At 35.0% G+C, this 22,467-nt stretch overlaps 1 protein-coding gene across 1 annotated transcript in view; it reads left to right on the plus strand.

Moving 5' to 3' along the window:
* The first annotated feature begins 3,333 nt into the window (after nucleotides 1-3,333).
* Nucleotides 3,334-22,467, plus strand: part of LOC123629809 (ankyrin repeat domain-containing protein 26-like) — a 45,948-nt gene continuing 26,814 nt past the window's right edge. Inside the window, exons 1-8 of the mRNA XM_045539188.1 lie at nucleotides 3,334-3,503; nucleotides 10,997-11,030; nucleotides 11,306-11,378; nucleotides 13,893-14,106; nucleotides 15,446-15,629; nucleotides 16,291-16,428; nucleotides 17,836-18,795; nucleotides 20,422-20,639. Coding sequence (XP_045395144.1) covers nucleotides 3,373-3,503; nucleotides 10,997-11,030; nucleotides 11,306-11,378; nucleotides 13,893-14,106; nucleotides 15,446-15,629; nucleotides 16,291-16,428; nucleotides 17,836-18,795; nucleotides 20,422-20,639 — 1,952 coding nt within the window. The 5' untranslated portion in view covers nucleotides 3,334-3,372. The remainder of the gene's footprint in view (nucleotides 3,504-10,996; nucleotides 11,031-11,305; nucleotides 11,379-13,892; nucleotides 14,107-15,445; nucleotides 15,630-16,290; nucleotides 16,429-17,835; nucleotides 18,796-20,421; nucleotides 20,640-22,467) is intronic.

The following is a 22,467-nucleotide window of genomic DNA, read 5'->3' on the forward strand; positions in this document are numbered from 1 at the left end:
GAGTCATGAAGGAAGTGAAAATAACCAGCCACCGGTATGTAAAGATTTAAATTTAAATTTCTGGTTTAACATAATTTTCTTCATTTTAATAACATCATTTTGCACTAACCTGTTAGAGTAAATAATCATTTACTATTTTATAATTTTATTTATTTATATTTTTATTTTTCCAATTTATTTATTTATTTTCATTTTTCAAAAAAATTTCAGAATATTATAGGTCTACAAACATTTTGGTTATGTGTAATGCCTTTGCATTGCCCAAGCCAGAGCTACAAGTGTGCCCATCCCCCATACAGTGTGCTATGCGCTCATTAGTTATGAGTTTACCTACCCCCATTTAAAGTAGTTATGCAACTGAAAATATTCTTACAATCTCTAGTAACTTATAGCTGATGTTTACCTTGGAGTTGAGGCATATGTTTTTCCAAATTTTGTTTACTCTTCCATTTTTACAACTTCCTTACATGATAAAGAGGGTGACATCAAATATTGAATTATAAGCAATAGAAATTATGAGTAATTTAAGAGTGATGACCACTGAGTTGTATTCATGTCAAAGGAGTAACCATTGCCAGTGGTTCAGAATTTTCAGTTTTATGTTATCAATCATTAATGGCACGGTTAAAGATTTCTTCTGCCTTGTGGTCTCTAATTGACTTCATCATCTATGTCCAGGGTGAGAATAGGGTCATAAAGTCATCTGTACTGTCTGTTAAGGGACTCATATCTTTAAGAAGGGGTCCTTTGGTGTTAGGGTACAAACAACTTTCTAACTTGTTTTAATGTGGGAAATCATGAAATGTTATTATATTTTTAAATTCACTGTCATTAGGAGACTTTAGACTGTTAGTGGCCTCTGAATGGAGGTTTTTTCCAAGTTCTTGGTGTTAATCAGGAAAAGAATTTTAGGATGGACCATGAAAGTCAAGCAGGAAGCTTTATATTGAATGATTGAAAGCAACAGTGCACTCTCTCAAGAGTAAGAGAGTGGGCAGGCTTTGAAAAGAGCATCTGCATCAGGAGGAAGAGGTTTTTGGTGTTCTGAAGTCTTATTAATCGAGGGGAGGAGTATTTATGAGTAAGGGGCTGACTTTTGCTATGAATTTGGGTAGTAATTCCTAAAATTGGGTTTGCTCTCATTTTAATACTGTATATGGCTGTCTTTGAGCCATCATGGTGATTTCAAGGGTGGAGCAATTGTAAAACTCCAGTAATAATTGGCCTAAGTTCATGTAAAATGACAGAAATCATAATGACAAGCCAGCTGAAGCTGGTTCTTGCCTATGGTTAACAGCCCCTCTAGTCAGCTCCTGTCTAAGGGTTATTTACTGTAACATCTGCTCCCACTTTGCAAGTCCCCACATGTGATCTCAGCCCTGTCTCTGAAACTTCTCTTCTAACAAGACTATATTAGAACTAGTCTTAAGCAGATTGTCCATCTAGATTCGTGACATTATCATCTTATGGTATATCATTTGAATTAACATTTAAGAAATTCCTTTTCTTTCTAATTGGTGTGTTGATTTTGGATCCTAATAATTAAAAGTGTGACACTCCCCAGTTAGCAATCTTTAGAAAAAGTACTTAAGTGCTACCCTTTCTACTTTCTCTTCATCAATTGCCTGATCCATTCTGATTTTCTACTTATAAAAGTTCATGGGTAAGATGGAGTTATCTAAAGATATAATTGTATATAGAAATAGATTTTATCTGTTATGTAAATGATAGGAGTTCAGAATATTTTTTTCATAATCATTATTCCTTAATCAACCTGTTTCTCCATCTCCAGTCTTCCAAGTGGCCTAAGGACTGGGAAGCTAATTCATTCATATGCCATATCATCTCAACAAGAATAAATGTAAAATAAGTTAATAAAAGTATGTAGTAAGGTCTAGGATTTTTTCACCCCCTAGTGACTTAAAGATGAATTGCATTGATTTGAACAATAAAATGAAAATACAGTGGGAAGGAAGCAGTGACTGAGAAGAGATAAATATGTGTCTAACCTTGAGATTTGCAACAAATATGCCCAGCCAAGTGAATCTGTTTAATGTGCTTTTATGTGTGCAAGATTCATCTATTTGATTCAAACTGTTGGAACTTAAAATTCCATCATAACCACTTTAAATATTATTGACCAGAAACATATATAGTTCCACATAGCTTTTAAAATCGCCACTCTCAAATATTTGTGAAATCAGAATTTACATTATGTTGCAAATATGGTATAAGATTTGACAAGTATGATTTGATCATATGAGTAGAAAAATCCCCAGCCAAAAATACAGTATTTGACTCCAAAATGGAAAGGTGAGTTCTGTACGTTGAGTTTTAAAGCTACACAAAAATCTAGAGATACTCTTTTTTAAATGTCGATGTAGATGAGGCCTGCCCCCCAATTAAGGCATTTAGTTATTTTGCCAAAGTCAGACAGTTAATTTATCTGACTAGTTTTTGACTAGTTTAATCTCGTAATTTACCTGATTCAGCATGATGCAATTCCACTATCTCTTTTTCTTTTTTTGTCAGAAATTGCTAGGTAATGCCACTTTAGGAGCTTTGAATGAATCATTTAATCTTTCTCGGTTTTACTCCAGTTATCAGTAGGTGAAGGAGCTAAAATAGATAATTACTTTATACTGTACATCCTCCAACTGTAAAATTGTATGGCTACTGAATGTGAAATTTGGGAAGCATCTCATTTTTCAGGACTCCACACCAGCAACTGAGCACTTGCACTCTGCTCCTTGTGTGGTGACAAACTTGGTTCATATACATTTGTGTGTATCTTCGTCTTTTGATATTTCTCTATCCAAATGAAAAAAGAATGATAAACGGCAGCGTCAAAAGATTAACTTGGTGCAGAAAAGGGAAAGCTTTCTCTCTGTTCCTGAAGCCTTACAATATTGCATCCTCTAAATCTGGCCATTTAACGTAAAATCCAGGTGATAAGACAGAAGAAGACGTGATTTATGTCTTTGTCTTTTTCTTTCTGTCTCTGCCAGTCAAATGGGGGTGGAAATTCCTATTATCCAGAGAAGAGTGGATGTGAATAACAACAAAAAATTAAGAAGGGCCCTTTTAGAAATTTGGGAAAATTCTGTTTCATTCACTCAAACAGAAATGAAGTAGACTTTATAAAAATTTCAATAATACCATAATAATTATAATTATATGGTAATTATGTACAATAATATTCAAGTAAGCACAAAATATTTAATGATTAAAAATATGACAGTTAAGGTGAGTCAAGGGATAAAATCAATGAAAAGAGAAAAAGTTATTTTTATTGATAAGGTAATAACAATTATTCGTACTATCAAGCTTTCATTAAAGGTTGAAGAAAAGGAGAAGCACAAAAGCAATAAAATGGCAGCATCAGAAAACCTATGTGATGGTGCTGGTGATGACAGTGACGATGACGCATTACTTCAAGAAAGAAAGAGTAGAAAAACTGACAGTTGGCAATTTCCTAGGATGGAGAATGAAGTGTGTGATAGGTAAGCCTGTAGCAATATTTAACAGTAGATAATTTTATTGTGCTATACAATTAATTCTAATTGGACTAATATTCATGATTAACAAATTTTATGCTTTCTGTAGGTATATTCAGCCTTGCTCGGTGATCAGAAAAATGTGCATTAATGATGTAACATATTTTCCAATGATACTGGCATTTTATTAAAAGATTAGCAGTGTTGGCAAATGTGAGGAAAATGCATTTTGATACACTGTTGGTAAATAAAATTGACAAATCCTTTTTGAAGTGTAATTTAGTAGCATGTATCAACACTTCAAATATGTCACTCCTTTGGCCTACCAGGAACTTAGGATCTGGGACTAGATGCTGCAGGAAAACATGACTTGTAGAAACACATGTAAACACATACGAGTTAAGGACATTTATTCTATATTGTATATAACATACAAGAAGCCAATATATTCATAAAATAGATAGCCTATGTATGTCAAAGATCTATAATATATGTGTGTTCAGAATATTTATACAAGTGTGTTACGTGCATACATGTATATGCATGTTAAAGATAGTTACTGTAACATCATCATCTCAAAAACTTCGAGGTAGTCTACATACCAATCAAGAAGGAAATAGTTACATTGTCATGTCCATATAATAATGTCATATGCAACCATTTAAACAACAAAGTTAGATCTGTAGTGTACTGATTACTTCACAATTGATGGATATTTAAAGCATATAGTTTGATGACACATCTTAAGCAAATTATGTTAGAATTCTTGTAATATCTGCTGAGGTTCAAAAGGATGCTGCATGCTACACTGCAGCTCTACCTTGTTCCCAACAGAATTGCTAATTATTGATTTGTTGGGGTTTTGTTCTCAATGCATGAGTGCTCACCTGCTGGATCCTCACATTAATCCAGATATTGCCAAGGGATTGCATATCCATATTCCATATAAACATTTTCATATTTTGGGTAAAACTTACTAAAATACATCAAAGGATCTTTAATCTACTAACCAGGTATTGGCCACCTCATTCTGTAGAAAGCCAGATAGTAAATGATTTAGGCTTTGTGAACCACAGGGCCTCTGTTCATTGTAGTCCACAAACTGTGATAGACAGTAAATAAATAGACATGGTGGTGTCCCAATTAAACTTTACTTATGAAAACAGGCAGCGGGCTTGACTTGGCCCCAAGACACTAATTTGCTGACCCCCGTGCCAACACCAAGGTGCTGCTAATGTGGTGAATCTTCTTTGTAAAGATAGCCTGAATTCATGGCATTAACCTTCCTTTTAAATATATGTCAGTATGCATCATACCGTATTTTCTACAGTGACTTTATATGTTACAAACATTCAGTTTAAAAATGAGATTATTTTGTGCATTTACCCCTTTTATTCCTGTCCTTGAATCAGTATTTTAGTATGAGTGATTGCTTTCTATATTTGATGAGTATAAAATATCCTGCAATTGGATGATGTTTCTAAAGGCAAAAATACTACTTTTGAATGTTTTGGTGTTTCTATGGTCTTTTTTATAAGTATGGGCAAAAGTATAAGCAAAAATCAGCTTATATGATCTAGAAATGTTCATAGGATCTTGTAATTCTATAATTTTTGTGAATTTATTCTTTAATACCTTGGTCTGGCGTTTTTTAAAATGCCATATGTATACAATTTGGAAACATTTAAAGTGTGAAAATATACTATATAATTATTTTATAGTGATTGAAATATATAGCTAAACAAGAAGAACATTAGAGTGTCCATGATCATGCCACTTAGGTATGATGGCCCTGAAAAAACTGCCTAGTGTCTGCACATGGACTTGAATTTCTTTGCCATTCACTCTTGAACTCATTCCAGCAATTTTCACTCCCACCTCTAGTGCAAAATTGGTTTTCTCAAAGTTCCCACTGATTTTCACTTTAATAAATCTAGATATAATTTCTGAGACCTCATTTTACTCACTCTGTCAGCAATCTTTTCTCCAGTGAAAAACTCTCTCCTCCATAATCCCTTTTACCCTTGAATTTCAGTATATCACTCACTCACCTGGTTTTTCCTCCTTCTTTTCTAGTTCATCCATCTTAGTCTGTTTTGTGTGTTCATCCTCACACCCCACCTTTCGCACATTGAAGTGTCCCAGGGCTCAGTCCTCAGGCTTCTTTCTCATGACTTTTACTACCTTGTGTGTGCTAATGATTTTCTTAATTCCAGACCTATAGACAAAACTGCCTACTTGACCTCCCTCTTTGGTTAGCTATTAGGTATCACAGCTTACGAGGTCCAAAATTGAGCTATTGATGTTCTTTCTTATACCTCACCCTCATCATGGAGTCTTTCCTACCGGAGTTAATGGGAACCCTTTCAGTTACTCTGGCAAAAACCTTGGGGTAATCCTTGACATCTCTCTCTCTCTCATTCTCTCTTTTTTTCTCCCTCTCTGTCTCTGACATCTCATACCAAATCTGTCAGCAAATCTTGTCAGGTCTTCCTTCAAAATAGATGCAGAAACCATTCACAGATTGGTGAAGCCACCACCAATGTCTAAGCCACCACCATCTGCTGTCTAGATGAGTGTAACGCACTCCTAAATGGTCTTTTTTTTCTAGTCCTCTTTCCATCAATGCTTAACCCAGTGCTCATATTAAAACAAGTCAGAGGATGTCATTCCTCTGCTCAGAACATCCCAATTGCCTCCCATTTCAGTCAGAGTATATGTCACCATTCTTCTTAATACCTAAAAGGAAGCACGTGATCTGATCTTTAGTCCCTCTGCCTTAATTTTCCATTTTTTTAAATCCCTTTAGCTCTGCTACTGCCTCATTGAACTTCTCACTATTCCTTAAACTCTACAGGCACACCTCTGTACTTGGCAGTTCTGTCTATTTTAAATGGTTTTCCTCAGAAATCTTTCTGGCCTCCTTTTGTCTATTTCTTCAGTTCTTTCCTTAACAACTGTTTTCTCAGCAAGGCTTTTTCTAGACATGCTAACATTTCCACCATGCCTCTTCTCCGACACATAAACATTTCATTATCCTGCTTTACCTTTTCTCCTCTAACATATGATGCAGTTTGCCCAGCTTTTCTGTTTACTGTCATTGTGTGTTTCCTTCACTCTCATGATAGGACTTTTGCGTGTTCACTGCCATACCCCTGTGTCTGGAAAACAGCCTAGCATGTAATGTCATAAGGACCTACTCCATACACTTGTATTAACTGAGTGTATGGAGTTTACCCTGTGGGTATTGTTTTAATCATTAGACTAAATCTCATTTAAAAGTGTGACATGGGTTCATTGTGACAACTTTACCTAGCGGTTATGCATTTTTGAATTCTTACGTACACTTTAATAAGCTATATTCTGTATATTTATTTGTTTTCATTTAGGGAGAAAAGCCCAATAATGTGTTTACTCAGTATTTACTCTTTTACTGTAATGATGATTGTCTTACATATGGTAAGACAGATCAAAGGAATTGCAAACTTCATTTGTGTTTATTAAGAAAAGTAAAATATAAGTGAGGTAATTTTAATGGACTTAACAATTCTTTCCAAAGAGTGGTGAGCCTTCAATATCTGAAATAAGAAGATGAAGTTGGAATTTATTGCTTTCTCTAGTAAGAGAGCTATGCTGGTGACGCAGTTTCTTCCGACAGAGCAGTTGCTGATCTTACACAGGGTTTTGGGAAGAGTGGCATTGAAGGACTGGCAGCCTTTCAGAGGAATACGTGGGTTGACATCATCTGTACTAGCACGGTTATTTGAGTGACACAGTGGTTGAGTGCTGGGCACTCCCAGGCATGTTTATTGGAATGAGTTTGTGTCTGACTGGCTGTCTCTCAGAAGCAAGTGGCTGATACTGATTGGTGAATGAGGCCAGTGGTCACTGATGGATTGACTAGATTTAAAACTACTTGGGGGTGGCTATTTGTTACCATGGCTACAGATCAGTCATTTTCTAAGTGTGAGGACCAGACATTTTGTGTTGAAATCAGCCTTCTATCAACTATGTTCAAAATGAAAACTATTTGTTATTCTAGAATCGTAAACTTATTTTGCAGTTTGAGTCAAGAGCAGTTGTTTGATAATTGCTCTCAGGAAGATTTCTCCCCAACCCCCTTTTCTTTCTGGCCTGCTTAGTCTTAAACAGAACAGTTATCTACATGATTCATTTTATAGCTGTTACTTTTGTTTTTGTTTTTGATATATTTAAAGGCTCATGCTCAACTCCTAACATAATCTCCTGTGGGAAATTTTGGTTTCTTTGTAAATTCATATACGTATATGATAGTGATTTTCTTACACATGTGTTTATTCCACAAAAAAGTAAATACACTTTTCTGTTGGTATATCTTACTATTTACATTAGAATTAGCTAGGCTAAAAGTATATAAAAGTCAAAAAATTATTTTATTTTCAAACAAAATTATAATTCATCACAATATTACCATTTATAAATCCTATATAGAATGATATATAGGTATTCTAAAAGTAAGGATTTCCCCTAAGATATTTGCCGATTTCTTACATTCATGTTATGTGTGCTTCATGCTATTTTATAACTTTTGAAGTGAAACATTGTCATATTTAAACAGAAAACCAAAAATATAGCACAAATCTAATTATTGCTCCTATGCCTAAGAATCATTTCTTGTAGGCAGTGAGCTCCCAGCTTTCAGTGTAGGATTCAAGGTCAGCGTAGCGTTCACCTCTCAGCATTTGCTTCTATGTATTTTACACTTTTCCTTTCAAGTTCCTAAGAAACACCTAGACACCCTGTGCCTCATCTTGGTACTCACATTCTTTCCTTAAGTTGGTTGGCTTTCTCCTACTTTTTGCCTGGTGAGCTTCTTTTATGTATTTTGTCTGTTCTGTGAAGCCTTCCCTGGGCTCATGTAGAACTTTTCAAAAAGATTCAGTCTTGTGTATCACATTGTATCATAATTGCATTTGACCTTTTTTTTTGAAGCAAGGAATATGTATTTCTTTGCATATTGTTGGTGCTTCATAATATTTTTTTAAATTAATAAGTGAATTGAAATGGAGAAGATGTAGAAGTTTATAAAAAATTCCCTTTTATATATTGTCAATAGAATTATTAGAAAACATTATCTCTTTTATGTATTTGTTTTAAAGTACTGGTCCTGCATTGCATATAAGGGAAGTAAAGAAAAATGAAAATGAAAAACAGACCTCAAACGAATCTGTGATGAGCAGTGTATGCGCAGGCCAGTTTAGTACCTGGAGGTGTGAATGATGACAGCGCCTGAAGTGAAATAGAATGAAGGAACATAAAATCTATAAGTCCTTTATGTCCTTGTAAAAGAATGTCAGCAGTGATTACTTTTACTGGAAATATAATAGTGTTGCCTGCCAAAACTAGAGAATGCTCAACTGTATCCATGCTGTGAAATGATTGATTAAGATGAGGACAAGTGAACTTGGACAAGGAGTAGAGCAGTAGTTTCTTTTTTTTTTTTTTTTGTATTTTAAGCTAAGTATTATTATTTTTCATTTCAAAATATTAAGAGAGTACAAATGTTTTCGTTACATGGGTGGGTTTTGTAAAACTTGAGTGAGGGCTGTGAGTGTGCCTGTATCCTCTGAGCAGTGTTCAGTATACCCTTCAGGGTGGTCTGTGCCCCTTTCCCTATTTCCCCCTGCTTGATTTCCAATGACTTTTAGTTCCCTGTGTGTCTGTGTGTGCCCCTTAGTTAGTTGTAATTTATTATAGAGTGGATGGAACTAGAGACCATTGTCCTAAGTGAAGTAGCTCAAGAAAGGAGCAGTTTCAATAAATGGTTACCATGGAACCCTGACTGTAGTGGACAGCATGGACAGCTCTTGAGTGACATTTTCCTGGGAAAGGCAATGGAGAAATGGGTAATAACTGAAGAAGAATGTGGGATTCAAGGGAGTTTTATTTCTTTATTTTAAATTAGAAGCTTTTAGAGAATATATTTGTATGCTGTTGGGAATGACCAAGTAGAGAAGGAAATTTAATTTTGTTTACATGTCTGAGCACTAGAAACCTTCATACATTACGTTTTAAGCATTTGTAGTAAACTAATTGTCCTTAGAAGTTCTATTCATGTATGATTTTATAGTAGGATGTTATTTCTTCAGAACTGGTTCAGAAATGAAATTTTCTAATTGAATTAAAGATGCCAATGATGACTTAAAAATTAAACTGTAATAGATAGGATTTTTAAAAAGTGTAGTAAAAACACACAGACACTTAAGGCATATTTATTACAGTTTAAACATTCCTTTTTGACCATGTATATATTACAGTACCTTTGCCAGTAGCATAATAAATACCTATGATTTGGTAAGGTGCTCTAAAGTATCAGGTATATGTGTCAACTTTATAATTATTTAGATTGTGGGGAGGGCTTTCTTCATGTACAATAAAAAAGCAAACTATTATGATCTACCACAGATTATTACTTCTGGATTATAAAGTTCTAAAGTATAAAATAAAGTTTCATTGTACCAACAATGTCATTCACATGTATTACATGCTGAATAGAATAAGTATTTGTTGAATGCATGAATGAACAGTTGAATAGATAAATGAATGCTTGCTGATGACGTTCTGTAGAAAAAATAAATGTTTAGTTTATTAAAATATGTTTCCAAAATTGGTTGAGTATAAAACCTTTTAAGAAAACATTTGTAGGGTTTAGAAGTTATTATGTATGATTTTGGAAAGAAATGGAATGATAATATTGTTTCCTCTGCTATCATCTCACTTAAAACACTTAAAAATAAATGTTACTTTCACATCACATGGGGAAACCCATGCTTTGGAGTCAGAAACCTGGGTTTGAATGCTGGGTCTGCTACGGACAAGCTTTATGGGCTTGAGCAAGTTCTGTGGCCTTTCTGTGCTTAGCTTCTTCCTTTATAAAATACCTAATGTGTCACCTACCTCACAGGATTATGGTGAGGACAAAAATGAGTTTACCACATGCACAGTGCTTAAAATAATGCATAGTATCTGCATAATAAGTTCGGAATGAGCTAGCTAATACCATCATGAGAAAAACGTTTCCCTCATATAAGGACATAAGTATGATTTCCCAAATAGGTTTCAGTGCCAGTAAAAGCTTGTTTTTCGTGAAAAGGAGAATAATCACAATAAAAATACCCTGATAGATTTCTTTCTATCAAATAATGTAGCTAAGATGTGTTTCCTTTTGTTTTGAATGTCAGAAAGCTTGATCTAAATTTAATTCTTTGTTATGATATTATTAATATATTTTCTGTATCTCTTCATATTACTTTCTATCATTTAAACTTCCTTGTAAAAATTATTATATTTTATATTGCCTGTAAATATAATTACCTGTAACATTTTGAAGAGGAGAAATAAATTTACATATGAATTTTATCATATAAAAATTAGACATTTATATATACAAAAGTTTTAGCTATTCTTTGTATTTCATATATTTATTGTTTCTCTGAAAGAAATTGTTTGTGTTTTTCCAGGCCTGCAAAGAAAACACCTAATGAAAAGAACAAGGTATTTAAAAATAAATTATCAAAAATATTGTTAGAATATGTATTATACAACATAAAATAAGAAAATAGTGGACATTTTGTTGTAAAGTCATTTGCTTTGAAAAAGTGGTAAGAAGCAGTAGGCATCGATAAAGGTATCCTTCGAACAAAAATCCCTTTCTTTTAGAAGAACCTATGATTTTATTCATATAAAAGTTGGATAACTAGCACTTCTGTACATTTTTTTATGCTATGAGTATTTGGAGACATATTGAAGCAGTGTTATTTATTTTGTAGGTGAAAGAACAAATACAGTCTATGAGTGACCATGATGACTTAACTTGGTCATCTGCAACAGCCCCAGAGGATTGTGAGTTGCCTTCCTCTTACTATCAGCATTTTATCTTGCTTGTTGAACAGCTTGGAATGTATTGTAAAGGTAGAACCATTGTATAAATGTAAGACCTTCTTACGTATCCTAAGTAACATATATGTACCCATTGCTTAGCACGGCACCATACAGCACTGATGTGCTATAGTCACGAGTTCATCCCAGAAATATACTTTATGTTAATGTACAATTAGAACTAATGTATATTGTGCACTGTCAGCTGAAGAGTTATGATAATTCCACTGTGTTTTTCTCTGTGTGAATGGCATGCCCAGTCTTTTTGTTGACTCTGCTTCTCCTCCTACCTATAGCCAAGGGCAGGTTGCCATTAACTCCCACCTAGAATATTAGAATACACTTAAAACTGTTTTCCCTTCTACCCTAGCTGCCCAAACTGTGGTCTACTCTTCAACCATAATTATATATTTTGAAAACTCCAGATCTCATCATGGTCCTCCCTTGCTTAAAACGCAGCTATCACCTTTCATTGCTATAAGGTTAAAGATCTCAATTCTCCAGCATTATACTGCATAATTTTCTACCCTTCTTTCTCTCTGTGTTCCAGCCACCATCTTAGATGCTTGTCGCTCTAATCAATGGCTTTCATGAAGCATAATTAATATATGATAAAGACATAGATAAAATATACATTTTGATAATTTTGGACACATATGGAGACATTAAACCATCACCACTGTCAAGATAGTTAACATCCATCACTCACAAAAGTCTCCTCATGCCCCTTTATATTCCTTTATTAAGAAACTACTCAATTGTTTTCCAAAGTATTTGTACAGTTTTTCATTGCCATCAGCAGTATCTGACAGTTCCGGTTGCGCTGTATTGCCACAAACACCATGTTGTGCCATTTTTTAGAATTTTTAAATTTTAGGCATTCTGGTGGGTGTGTATTGTGCATATCATAATGGTTTCAATATACATTATCCTAATAACTAATAACCTTGAGCATCTTCCCATATGCTTACTTGCCATCTGTATGACTTCTTTGTGAACTATCTTTTTGGAGGTTTTTTAAAATATATTTTGGATACTTTTACTTTATTAACAATGTTTTTGTTTTTTTTTTTCTGCAAGGACTTTGTCCCAGTTTGTGGTTTAACTTTTCTTTCTGTTGGTAGTATCTTATAAAGAGAAGAAGTTTATAGTTTTAATGAAGTCCAATTTATCTATTTGTTCAATTATGGATTTTGATTTTCATAGCATGTCTAAAATGTCTTTGCCCAGCATAAGATCACAAAGACTTTCTACTGTGCTTTCTTCTGGAAGTTTTCTAGTTTTAGGGCTTATATTAATATTTGGATCTATGGTTCCATTTTGAGTTCATTTTTGGTTATTGATATTCAATTGTTCTGGCACCAGACGGTATCTTTCCAATTATATAATGGAATGTAATTATTTCAGTGATATTGTATAGTTTTCAGTGTATAGGTTTTCTTGATTTTACCAGTTTTGTCTGTATTTCATTGTTTGATGAAGTTGTAAATATTTTTAAAATTTTAATTTGCTTGTTTTTTGCTAGTATGATTTTTTTCCCAGCCTGGCTCATGGGAATGGCCACTCTTCCTGGCTCTGTGTGAACACCAGGCATGGTTTCCTCTATTTCTTTTAGCTTTTCCCCACCCCCCACCCTTGGTTTAGGTAGTTTCCTAGCAAACATGCACTGTTCGTTACTCTACTAAATACCCAACAGGGGATCTCTGCAGGTCTCCAGGTTTCTTTCCCTGTGCTATTCTCTCCTATCCAGTGTTCTGTCCTGTGATCTCTCTCTGCCTTGGTTTTACCAGACTCTCAGTTTCATCACCTCAACTCGGGGAGTCTGGGAGACTCTACCTGAGGTTTTTCCTCCCTCAGTCATGGCCTGGAACGTCTGTCAAGGCAGAGAGCTGAGGCATTCATAAGGCTTAGCTCACTTGTTTCCTTTCTTTCGGGGATCATGGTCTCCATTGCTTGAAGTCCACTGTCCTGAAAATCGTTGTTTAATGTGCCTTGTCTATTTTGTTCTGGTTGTTTCAGGTAAGAAGGTCAATCAGCACCTGTTCCTCCAACTTGGCTGGAAGCAGATTGCAGTGGAGCTTCAGCCCAGGCTGTAGAGTGGCTGGAATGTTTTCCTTCTCCCTTTGCTCAACTGCTTCCTTTCATCTTCTGTTTTTCAGTGTTGCCATCCCTTCCTCAGAGACAGTTCGCTGGGCTCAGTGTAGATCAGTTTTTCTTAAGTGCTCATAGAACTCTCTTTACTTATAGCATCTATCTGAATTTATAATTGTCTTTGTTCCTGACCACACTTAAAGTATTTAAATAAGAACAGAGGTCTTATCTGTTTTATCTTCAGAGCTGGGTGTAAGGTCCTCCACATTGCAGGCCCTCGCTATATATTTGTTCATTGTATGAATGAATGACTGTTAAATGTGCAGTCCTTTATATCCCAAAAGTACTCATGTATTTTATATCTTTATTGTTTTCTCCCTAATACAGATTTTGTTATCCTATTGAAAATGCAAGATGCCATTCTTTCCCAGCAAAGATTAGTAGAACTTAAAAGCAATGAGTGTGAAAGACTCACAATAAAAATTGGAAAAATGGAAAACGAGGTTAGCGTTCTGCAAGATGAGCTCTATGAAGCCAAAAAAATAATGTCACAGTTAAATTATGAAAAAGCCGTATGGGAATGTGAACTCTCTACTTTGAGGTATGACATCCTAGTTTTAAAGAAATGTTTGCATGTACTGTTTACTTCACACTAAAGATCTACAGGAGAATTTGAGTAATTGCTACTTCCATTCTGGGGTTTAACAGGGGTAAAATCTGTGATGTTGTAGAGTGTGAAATTCTTCAAAGTAAGACAGTAAGTTATAAACTGTGAATATGTCTACTAATAAATGCATATTCTTTTACTTCTTAATGCTAATGGCTACATAGAAGTCTAAAATTTGGAAATCTCATTATTCCAGAAATTATGTTTTGAATTTTAAAATTTTCTGTATTATAATCAATGCTACAAGGAACAGCTTTGATATAAATATTTTCCTACATTTCTAACTATTTACTTTGAATAATTTCTTCAATGTAGAATTTTTGGTGAAAGTATAGGAACTTTTAAAGAAAGATCTTTGATCAATATTGATATTTTTTTCTCAAGAAACTTCATATTAATTTACAATTGAACAGAATGTGAAATGGCCATTTTTCTCAACCCAGAATGAATTTTAAAAATTTTATATGCTTTTATTCTGAATATGCATGGAACAAAAAGTAACATGGAACATAATTACGGATTTGTTTCTTCAACATCACTCTCTCATACAGAGATAAAGTTAATTCAGAGTTCTATGTTAAAATACATATTATCCTATGTTATTTAATTAAATATTAGATCTTCTCTTGTTCCAAAGCAGATTTTAAAATTTTTTATGAAATATAAAATAATGAGCAAGATACACTGAACATGTTACCAAACAAAGAAATGCAAAAGGTGTGGGGTAATAGATACTGGACTCCTTAGGCTGTTCCTGGATCATGGTAATCTGTAGATACATGTTCTGTGAAAGACATGGGAAGGTGCTCTCCTACACGGTAAATTATTGTTAGGGATACCTGCAATATGTCATGAAGTTGACAATTTATTTCTACTGAATGTCTAAGCTTGTTTATAAACAGTGACTTTTTAAAACTTAGTTAACTTGAAATGATCTGCCCTAATTGAGGGGTAATTATGACTGTGTGAAAACAAGGAAACTTTCAACTTGTATCTTTAGTGGATCATTGCCAGTATTCTTTTCCATAATATTTACCAGAGGTACTAGTAACACAAACTTATCAGTTAGCAGATAGTTCTTTCATCAGTACTCTTTATATCCTTTGGAAGAGACTGAAATGAGAAATTAAAAACCTGAGAAGTAGGAAAAATATTCAAGAGCATGGAAATTTTATTAGGATAATAAACCAACATATGAAGAGGCAGATCATAAAGTGGACTTTGTATTTTCTACAAAAAACTAATTTTAAAAGATAAGTGTATTTAATTGCAGATGTACCTTAAAAGAAGAAGGAGAGAAGAGAAGAAATGCTGATCTGTTATATGAAAACACTCGAGAAGAGATAAGAAAAAAGGAAGAGGAATGCAGGAAAGAAGTTGAAATGAAACAACAAGCTGAAGAGTCTGTCAAAACACTGAATGCAGAAATGAATATATTAAGAAACTATTTGTCTGAGGTAAATTGATCTTCGGTAAAACTTTCTATTTTTTTTATATTTCAGCTTATTATGTGAGTATAAAAGTCCAGGTTATATATATTGCCATGTCCCGCCCATCACCCCCCCCGCCCCCGAGTCAGAACTTCAACCATGTCCTTTCCCCAGATTAACTTCATGTCAACAATATTGCTTACATCAATTTGGTAAAATATATGTTATGTAGGATTAAAACACAAGAAAAATGTTATCTTAAAAATGAATTATGGCATTTTTAGCTAAAATTCCTTATCATAAATATTGGCATCTGATAAGTGTTCAGTATATGCGTTCTGCATGGAGCAATGAAGGGAAAGTTGAGTTTAATCACTAATAAAAATGTTAATTTAGGCATTTTTATATTACAGTAAGGTCTATAGCTTTGAAACTCTAATGAAACTAGTTTAATGTTCTGTAAATTTTTTTTCACAGTACTATATATGTGTGTATTTAAAATTGTTGTTCTTTGATGAATTTAGCTGTCATTTATTCAATTAAAATTGGAGTAATTCTTGAGACAAAAAAGTCCTTGTCTTCCATAAGCTCTTGCTTTTCACAGCTTTGTTAAAGGTTATACTCTTAATTAACTTTTTGGACTTTTTTCCCTGATGCTATTAGACCAAAAACTTTACTATATCTCTAGCTTGCAGAAAAGTACAACGAGAGTCAGAGGCAGCTATATGGAGAGCGGAATGCCAGACAATTACAAGGTTGGATTCTGGCCAATCAACTTTACACACAAACTGAAACAGAAATGACTCTGAGGGAAATGGAATCTCAGGTATTTTCTTTAGTCATTTTCACATACGTGTTTGTGTGTGCTTGTATGTGTATATATTAATATGTAAAACACAAACTATATGCATCTTGGAAAGTATAAAGTATTTTAAGCTGCGTGTCTGTGTATTTATACATGTATGGCAGTGATGGTGGTGGCATTTTTGGCCCATTGGATAAAATATTGTTCTCAATTCAGTTACATTTCTCTGCCATAGTCCAGTAGTTATAGTCACAATGGCCTCATCCAAATCAGAGGCTTTTAATGTTTTCTGTAGGAATTGATGGTATTTTCATAATCTCAAATCCCTTGCTACTAAGAATAGATGTTCTAGTTTTGGGAAGTGATTCCATTCCCTTGATATATTAATGGAGAGGTTAGTTTATTACTTGCACTGATGGTTAAGGAGGAAAAGGACAGCCAGTTCAGAGACCATATTTGGGATGCCATGCTCCTCACTATGGAGAGGAGTTACAATTTGCTCCAAGTAGTGTCTTATTTCAGTACAAAGAGGTTTTGCAAACAATAGTATGCCATAACATAGACTTAGTGAGAATTTTTTGATAAGTGTTTTGTTCCTAGTAAAATGATTGAGTGCATTTTCCCCTGTTCACACTGATTACGGTTTCAAACATTGTAACCAGGAGAAAATAAGAGCCATTGTGATGGCAATTCATGATTTTCTTAAGAAGAGCTCAATCAATGTTATCTTAGTTATGGCTGGTGTTTTGAAATGAAAGGCTTCCTTTGTGTTTATATGCTTACACAAGAGAAGTAACTGTGATTTGGTAGAGGTAGAATCAGAAGACCTGGGGGAAATTCCACAGCTTGCCTACATTGTTAACCTCTCCTTTTCAGAACTGTGATAACTAAATGAGTTTGTTGATGTATGTAGAAATGGTGTAGGACAAAGCCTAGATACATCATTTGTCCACCAATGTACCATACACACTGACTACAAATAGCTAGGAAGGTAGAATATCTATAAGGAAATTTTATCTGTCCAAATATATGCAAAGCTAAGTCTCTTCCTATGGGTAACGCAGAGGTTAGCTGTTACAGTGTAAACCCAATTTTTTAATGTAGTCAAATCTATAAATCTTTCTTCTTATGCCTTTGATTTTGTTGTAATTCAGGGAAAGGCTTTTCCAATTCTGAGATTCTTAAAAATTCTCTAATGGTTTCCTTTTTCCTTTCATGGATTCATTTTCCAGAAATGAATGTTTGATGTTTTGAGAATTTATGCTCTATTATACAGTGTGAGGTTTTGATCCATCTTCTATTTCCAGTTGGATATCCTCTTATTGCATCATTTTCAATGTATAAATGGATAGGTTCTCCTTTATTTTAAGAAGAAATCATATGTCATTTCATTGAGTGCTAACTAAAAGTTCCCTTTGTTGTACTTAGATTTGTCAGAGTTATGAAAAAGAACGATTTCTCATGCGTACAAATGACATGTTGCATGAAGAAATAGCCATGCTACAAATGGAAATAGCCACAATAAAATATCAGAATGAGGAAAAAGAAAATAAGTATATCAACCACATTAAAATTGTGGAAGAAGTGAATGAGAACCTTCAAATGACCATGAAAAAGAATGTGGAAAAGTTAACAGACACAGTATCTCAGTATAGTGACCAGCTTAATGCTCTGGCATGTGAGAATGCCTTGCTAAATGCTCAACTACAAAATGAAAAAGAGAGCAAGGAACAACTGCAAGCAGAACTTGAATCCTGCAGTTCTAGACTGACTGCTGCAATACATGATCAATACGTTGATCAAATTCTGATGTCAGGAAGAGACGTCGAAATGTCTTTCCAGAGAGCAGGACATGAGTGGTTTTGCTTACGGAATGAAATAAATGTACCTGTGTCTGATCTCAAAGAAAACCATGAGATTTTTGGTCAAAACTGTTCTAAGGCTCAAAGTCAAATCGGTAGCCTGGAAGATGAGCTCCATAGCACAAGAAATGTTCTGAGAGATAAGACTCTGTCTTTGGAATGTGTCCAAAGACACCTCTACCAAACAGAATGTCAAATGGAAAAGATCAATCAAATGTATGAAAATGAACAATATCACGTGAAGAAATACATTGGACAACAGGAATATCTAGAGGAGAGAATATCTGAACTAGAAAGAGGAAATATGTTGCTTCGAGAGCAACTGGTGTACGCTCACAGCAGAGCAGAGCATAAAGAGGAGACACTGATGAATATGCGAGAGCAATTTCAAGATACTGTGAAAAACCTTCTAGCTGAGAACGGAAAGCAAACCCGTCTGCTAGAAGATAGAAGTAAGCAGTTAATCAGTGAATGCAATCAGTTGAAAGAAAGGCTGTATCAAAATGAAAAAGGGAAACCAGAAGAAGTAAGTATCAAGAAACATAAATCTTTTTCAAAGTTCCTGAAAGAAAATTTAAAGTAATCTTTGTTTGTGACCATATGTTGAATCTAGTTGAATATAAACATATCTAGATGATAAATGTATTTGCAATATCAGGCTAGAAACATACCTTGTTTCCAGCTAATAAAAGTTATACATAAAAAATACTTTTTTTAAATTTATATTTTATTTCAGGATATTATGAGGGTACACATGTTTTGGTTATATTTTATGTCTTTGCCTCACCCAGGCAGGGTTTAGAAGCACGCTCTTCCCCTCTACCATGCTCACCATGTCCATTAGTTGTGAGTTTATGCCCTCCCCAAACCCCTAATTCCTGGAGAATATTACTACCGTGTGAGCGCCATAGTGTTGATCAGTCAGTGCCAATTTGATGGTGAGTACATGTGGAGGCTATTCCTCTGATCTTGTGATACCTTATTGTGGATAATGGGCTCAAGCTCAATCCAGGAAAAGTATAAGTGGTGCTAGACCACTGTCATTTCTTATTGTCATACACAATTGTGTAATATTCTTTGTATACATATACCAAATTTTAGTAATCCAGTCATGAATTGACGGGCACTTAGGTTGGAACAGAACATGGTAGACCGTGGTCAGGTTCAACAGTAGAAGCAGGAAATTCAAGAAACAGCCACACAGTTTATTGCAGAAAAATTAAGAGAAGTCAACCTATTTTTACAGGTTAGTTAAGTGTGAACTGCACTTGCATTCATTTCCCTGCAGATTATATTGTCATATGTACATTGTGTGTGTTTTTTCTACTACACTTTTAGCAATTGGTTTTGTAGATTTCTAGAATGAGGGTGGCGTTTGTTTCTCCCTTTAACTTTTTCAGTTTCTATCATCATTACAACTAAATCGATCTTTGAGAGTAGTGATGCACCTTAGAGAATCATTTGTATATTTAGGCCAGTTAGCATGCAGTTAGCATAAAACAATAGTACTAGGAAAAGAAAAAAAAAATGGGATTTAGAAATTCTACCATACTCTTGAATTGTACTTGTGTTACAATGTTCAGTTTTTAAAATTGTAAATTATTTCTATTCTTTAGATTATTAGATTCCTTGAGTACTAATTTATGAATGATTCAATTTTTTAAAACCCAAATTGAATGATCGATTTAGTTGATAATTGCTGATAAATATTTTAAACCTCATCTTCTTTTGTCATGTATTTAAAATTGCTCTCTGAGGATGGGTGTGGTGGCTTATGCCTGCCAGCACTTTGGGTGGTGGAGATGGGAGTATCACTTGAGAACAGGAGTTCGACACCAACCTTGGCATCATAATGAGACCCCGTCTCTCCAAAAATAATAAAATGTGCCAGACATGGTGGTGCACATCTGCAGTCCCAGCTAGTCGGGATGTAGAGGCAGGAGGATCGCTTGGGCCCAAGAATTGGAGGCTGCCGTGAACTGCGACTGGGCCACTGCACTCCAGCCTGTGTGACAGGGAGATACTTTCTCTAAAAACTAAGATAAAGCAAAATCAAATAAAATCACCGTCTGATTCAAAAGTGAAGGAAACAAATATGCAAGAATTGTTTAGGTTGTCACTGCTAAAAATGTATCCTTTTAATTTGTTTCAGGCACAAGCAGCATCGGAAGAATACAGACGACAGTTGAGAGAGAATCATCTGGCTGCAGTAAGCAGTCAGAGGGAATTCAGAATGAATAATCTTGAATCCCAAATCTCCAATATGACAACTGCTCCAGAAGATTTTCATTGTATTGAACTGGAAAAATATAAACACTTCTATCAATTAGAGTTAGAAGACAGAAAATACTTGCCAAAGAAACTAAAAATGTAAGTCAAAATATGGAATGGAAAATAAGTTAAGATCATTAATTTGCCTTGAAAGCACGCCTTTTACTAAGACAGGTTCATGAAATTAGTGGGAAGTGAAAGCTAGCTAGATAATATAATTTTGGAAAATTATATTAATAAATAAACTTGCCTTTAAAATGGGAGTGCAGAACAGTTTACATCTCTCCCTCTTTTCTTGTTTTATCTGGCTTTGTTTCTCCTTAATAGTCTCACGTAGTTAACCTGACCTGATAGTCCTTGAGCTAAGTATTTTGGAAGCTTTATGATTTAGAGAGGGATACTGTCATAAAACTGCTTGTCACCATCCCCCTAAATGAAAATATTAATGAGTTTGACTCCTTTTTGGAAGACTACAGCCCGAACCAAATAGCCAAGTACTGCAACTACTTTTGGTGCATTCTGGCACTCAGTAAATTATCTTGTTTATATTGGTTTACCAAAAATAATAATTTCTACATTTTCTTTTTTTTTTATTTATTCAGGATGTTATGGGGGTACAAACATTTTGGTTACTGAAAGGGTGAATGAATGACCTAAAGGACACATTTCACACACAGGTTATGTGAGAGCAATGTGGCTGGTTTATTCACCCGGGTGTGGGTGGGCTGAGTCAGAAGTGTCAACACAGAAGGGAGTTCAATCAGGTTTTTTATAAACCGGGATAGCCGACCCCCTCCCACCAGCTGTGTTCAGTTCTTTGTTTCTGGGCCACACTGGCAGGTGGAGAATTGCTTCCTGCTATGGGCAGCAGAGGACAGTGGGCACAACAGTTGTTTGTAGTACATTTTTCTTAAAATGACCAAGTCCTATGGCCCCTTTCCCCAGTCGCATCCATCCTTCTGTTCTGGCATAGTCCTCATCAGGAGACCTAGGGAGGGATAGCCTTGGTCTCCATCAGGGAGGGAGCGGGAAGGAATGCTGGCTGCAGCTGTCTGATCTACAAAGTCCGGGGTCTCCCCAGACTGCTGTGGCTATTGTTTTATGAGCCTAAGCTTTGCATTAACCACATTCTGTCCTATACATCCTTTTTGGGTTTCTACCTGTAATAAACCTAACGGTTGCGTACAATGCTGTTTGCCCTGCCCAAGCTTGGGCTACAAGCATGTCCCTTCCCCATACAGTGTGCTCTGCTTCCATTAGTTGTGGGTTTACCCTCTACCCTTCCCCCGACCAGCACCCACTCAGTATTACTACCATGTGAACACCATAGTGTTGGTCAGTTAGTACCAATTTGATGGCGAGTACATGTGGTGCATGTTTTCAACCCTTGTGATACCTCACATCAAAGGACGGGCTCAATCTCTGTCCAGGATAATATAAGAGGTGCAAGGCTCTTTCAGACATCAGCCTAGGCAAAAAATTTATGAAGAAGAACCCCAAAGCAATCACAGCATCAACAAAAATAAACAAATGGGACCTGATCAAATTAAAAAACTTTTGCACAGCCAAGGAAACTATCATTAGCGTGAATAGACAACCTGCAGAATGGGAGAAAATATTTGCTTTCTACACATCTGATAAAGGGCTGATAATAAGAATCTATATAGAACTTAAGAAAACAACAAGAAACAATCAACCCCATCAATACATGGGCAAAGGACAGGAACAGAAACTTTTCAAAAGAAGACAGAATAATGGCCAGCAAATATAAAAAAGTGCTCAATATTTCTACTCATTAGGCAAATGCAACTCAAAACTACAACGAGATATCACCTAACTCCAGTGAGAATGGCCCGTATCAAAAAGTTCCAAAACAACAAATGCTGGCCTGGATACGGAGAGATAGGAACACTTTTTACACTGCTGG

The sequence above is a fragment of the Lemur catta genome, unplaced genomic scaffold (assembly GCF_020740605.2).
Source record: "Lemur catta isolate mLemCat1 unplaced genomic scaffold, mLemCat1.pri scaffold_47_ctg1, whole genome shotgun sequence".
NCBI lineage: Eukaryota > Metazoa > Chordata > Mammalia > Primates > Lemuridae > Lemur > Lemur catta.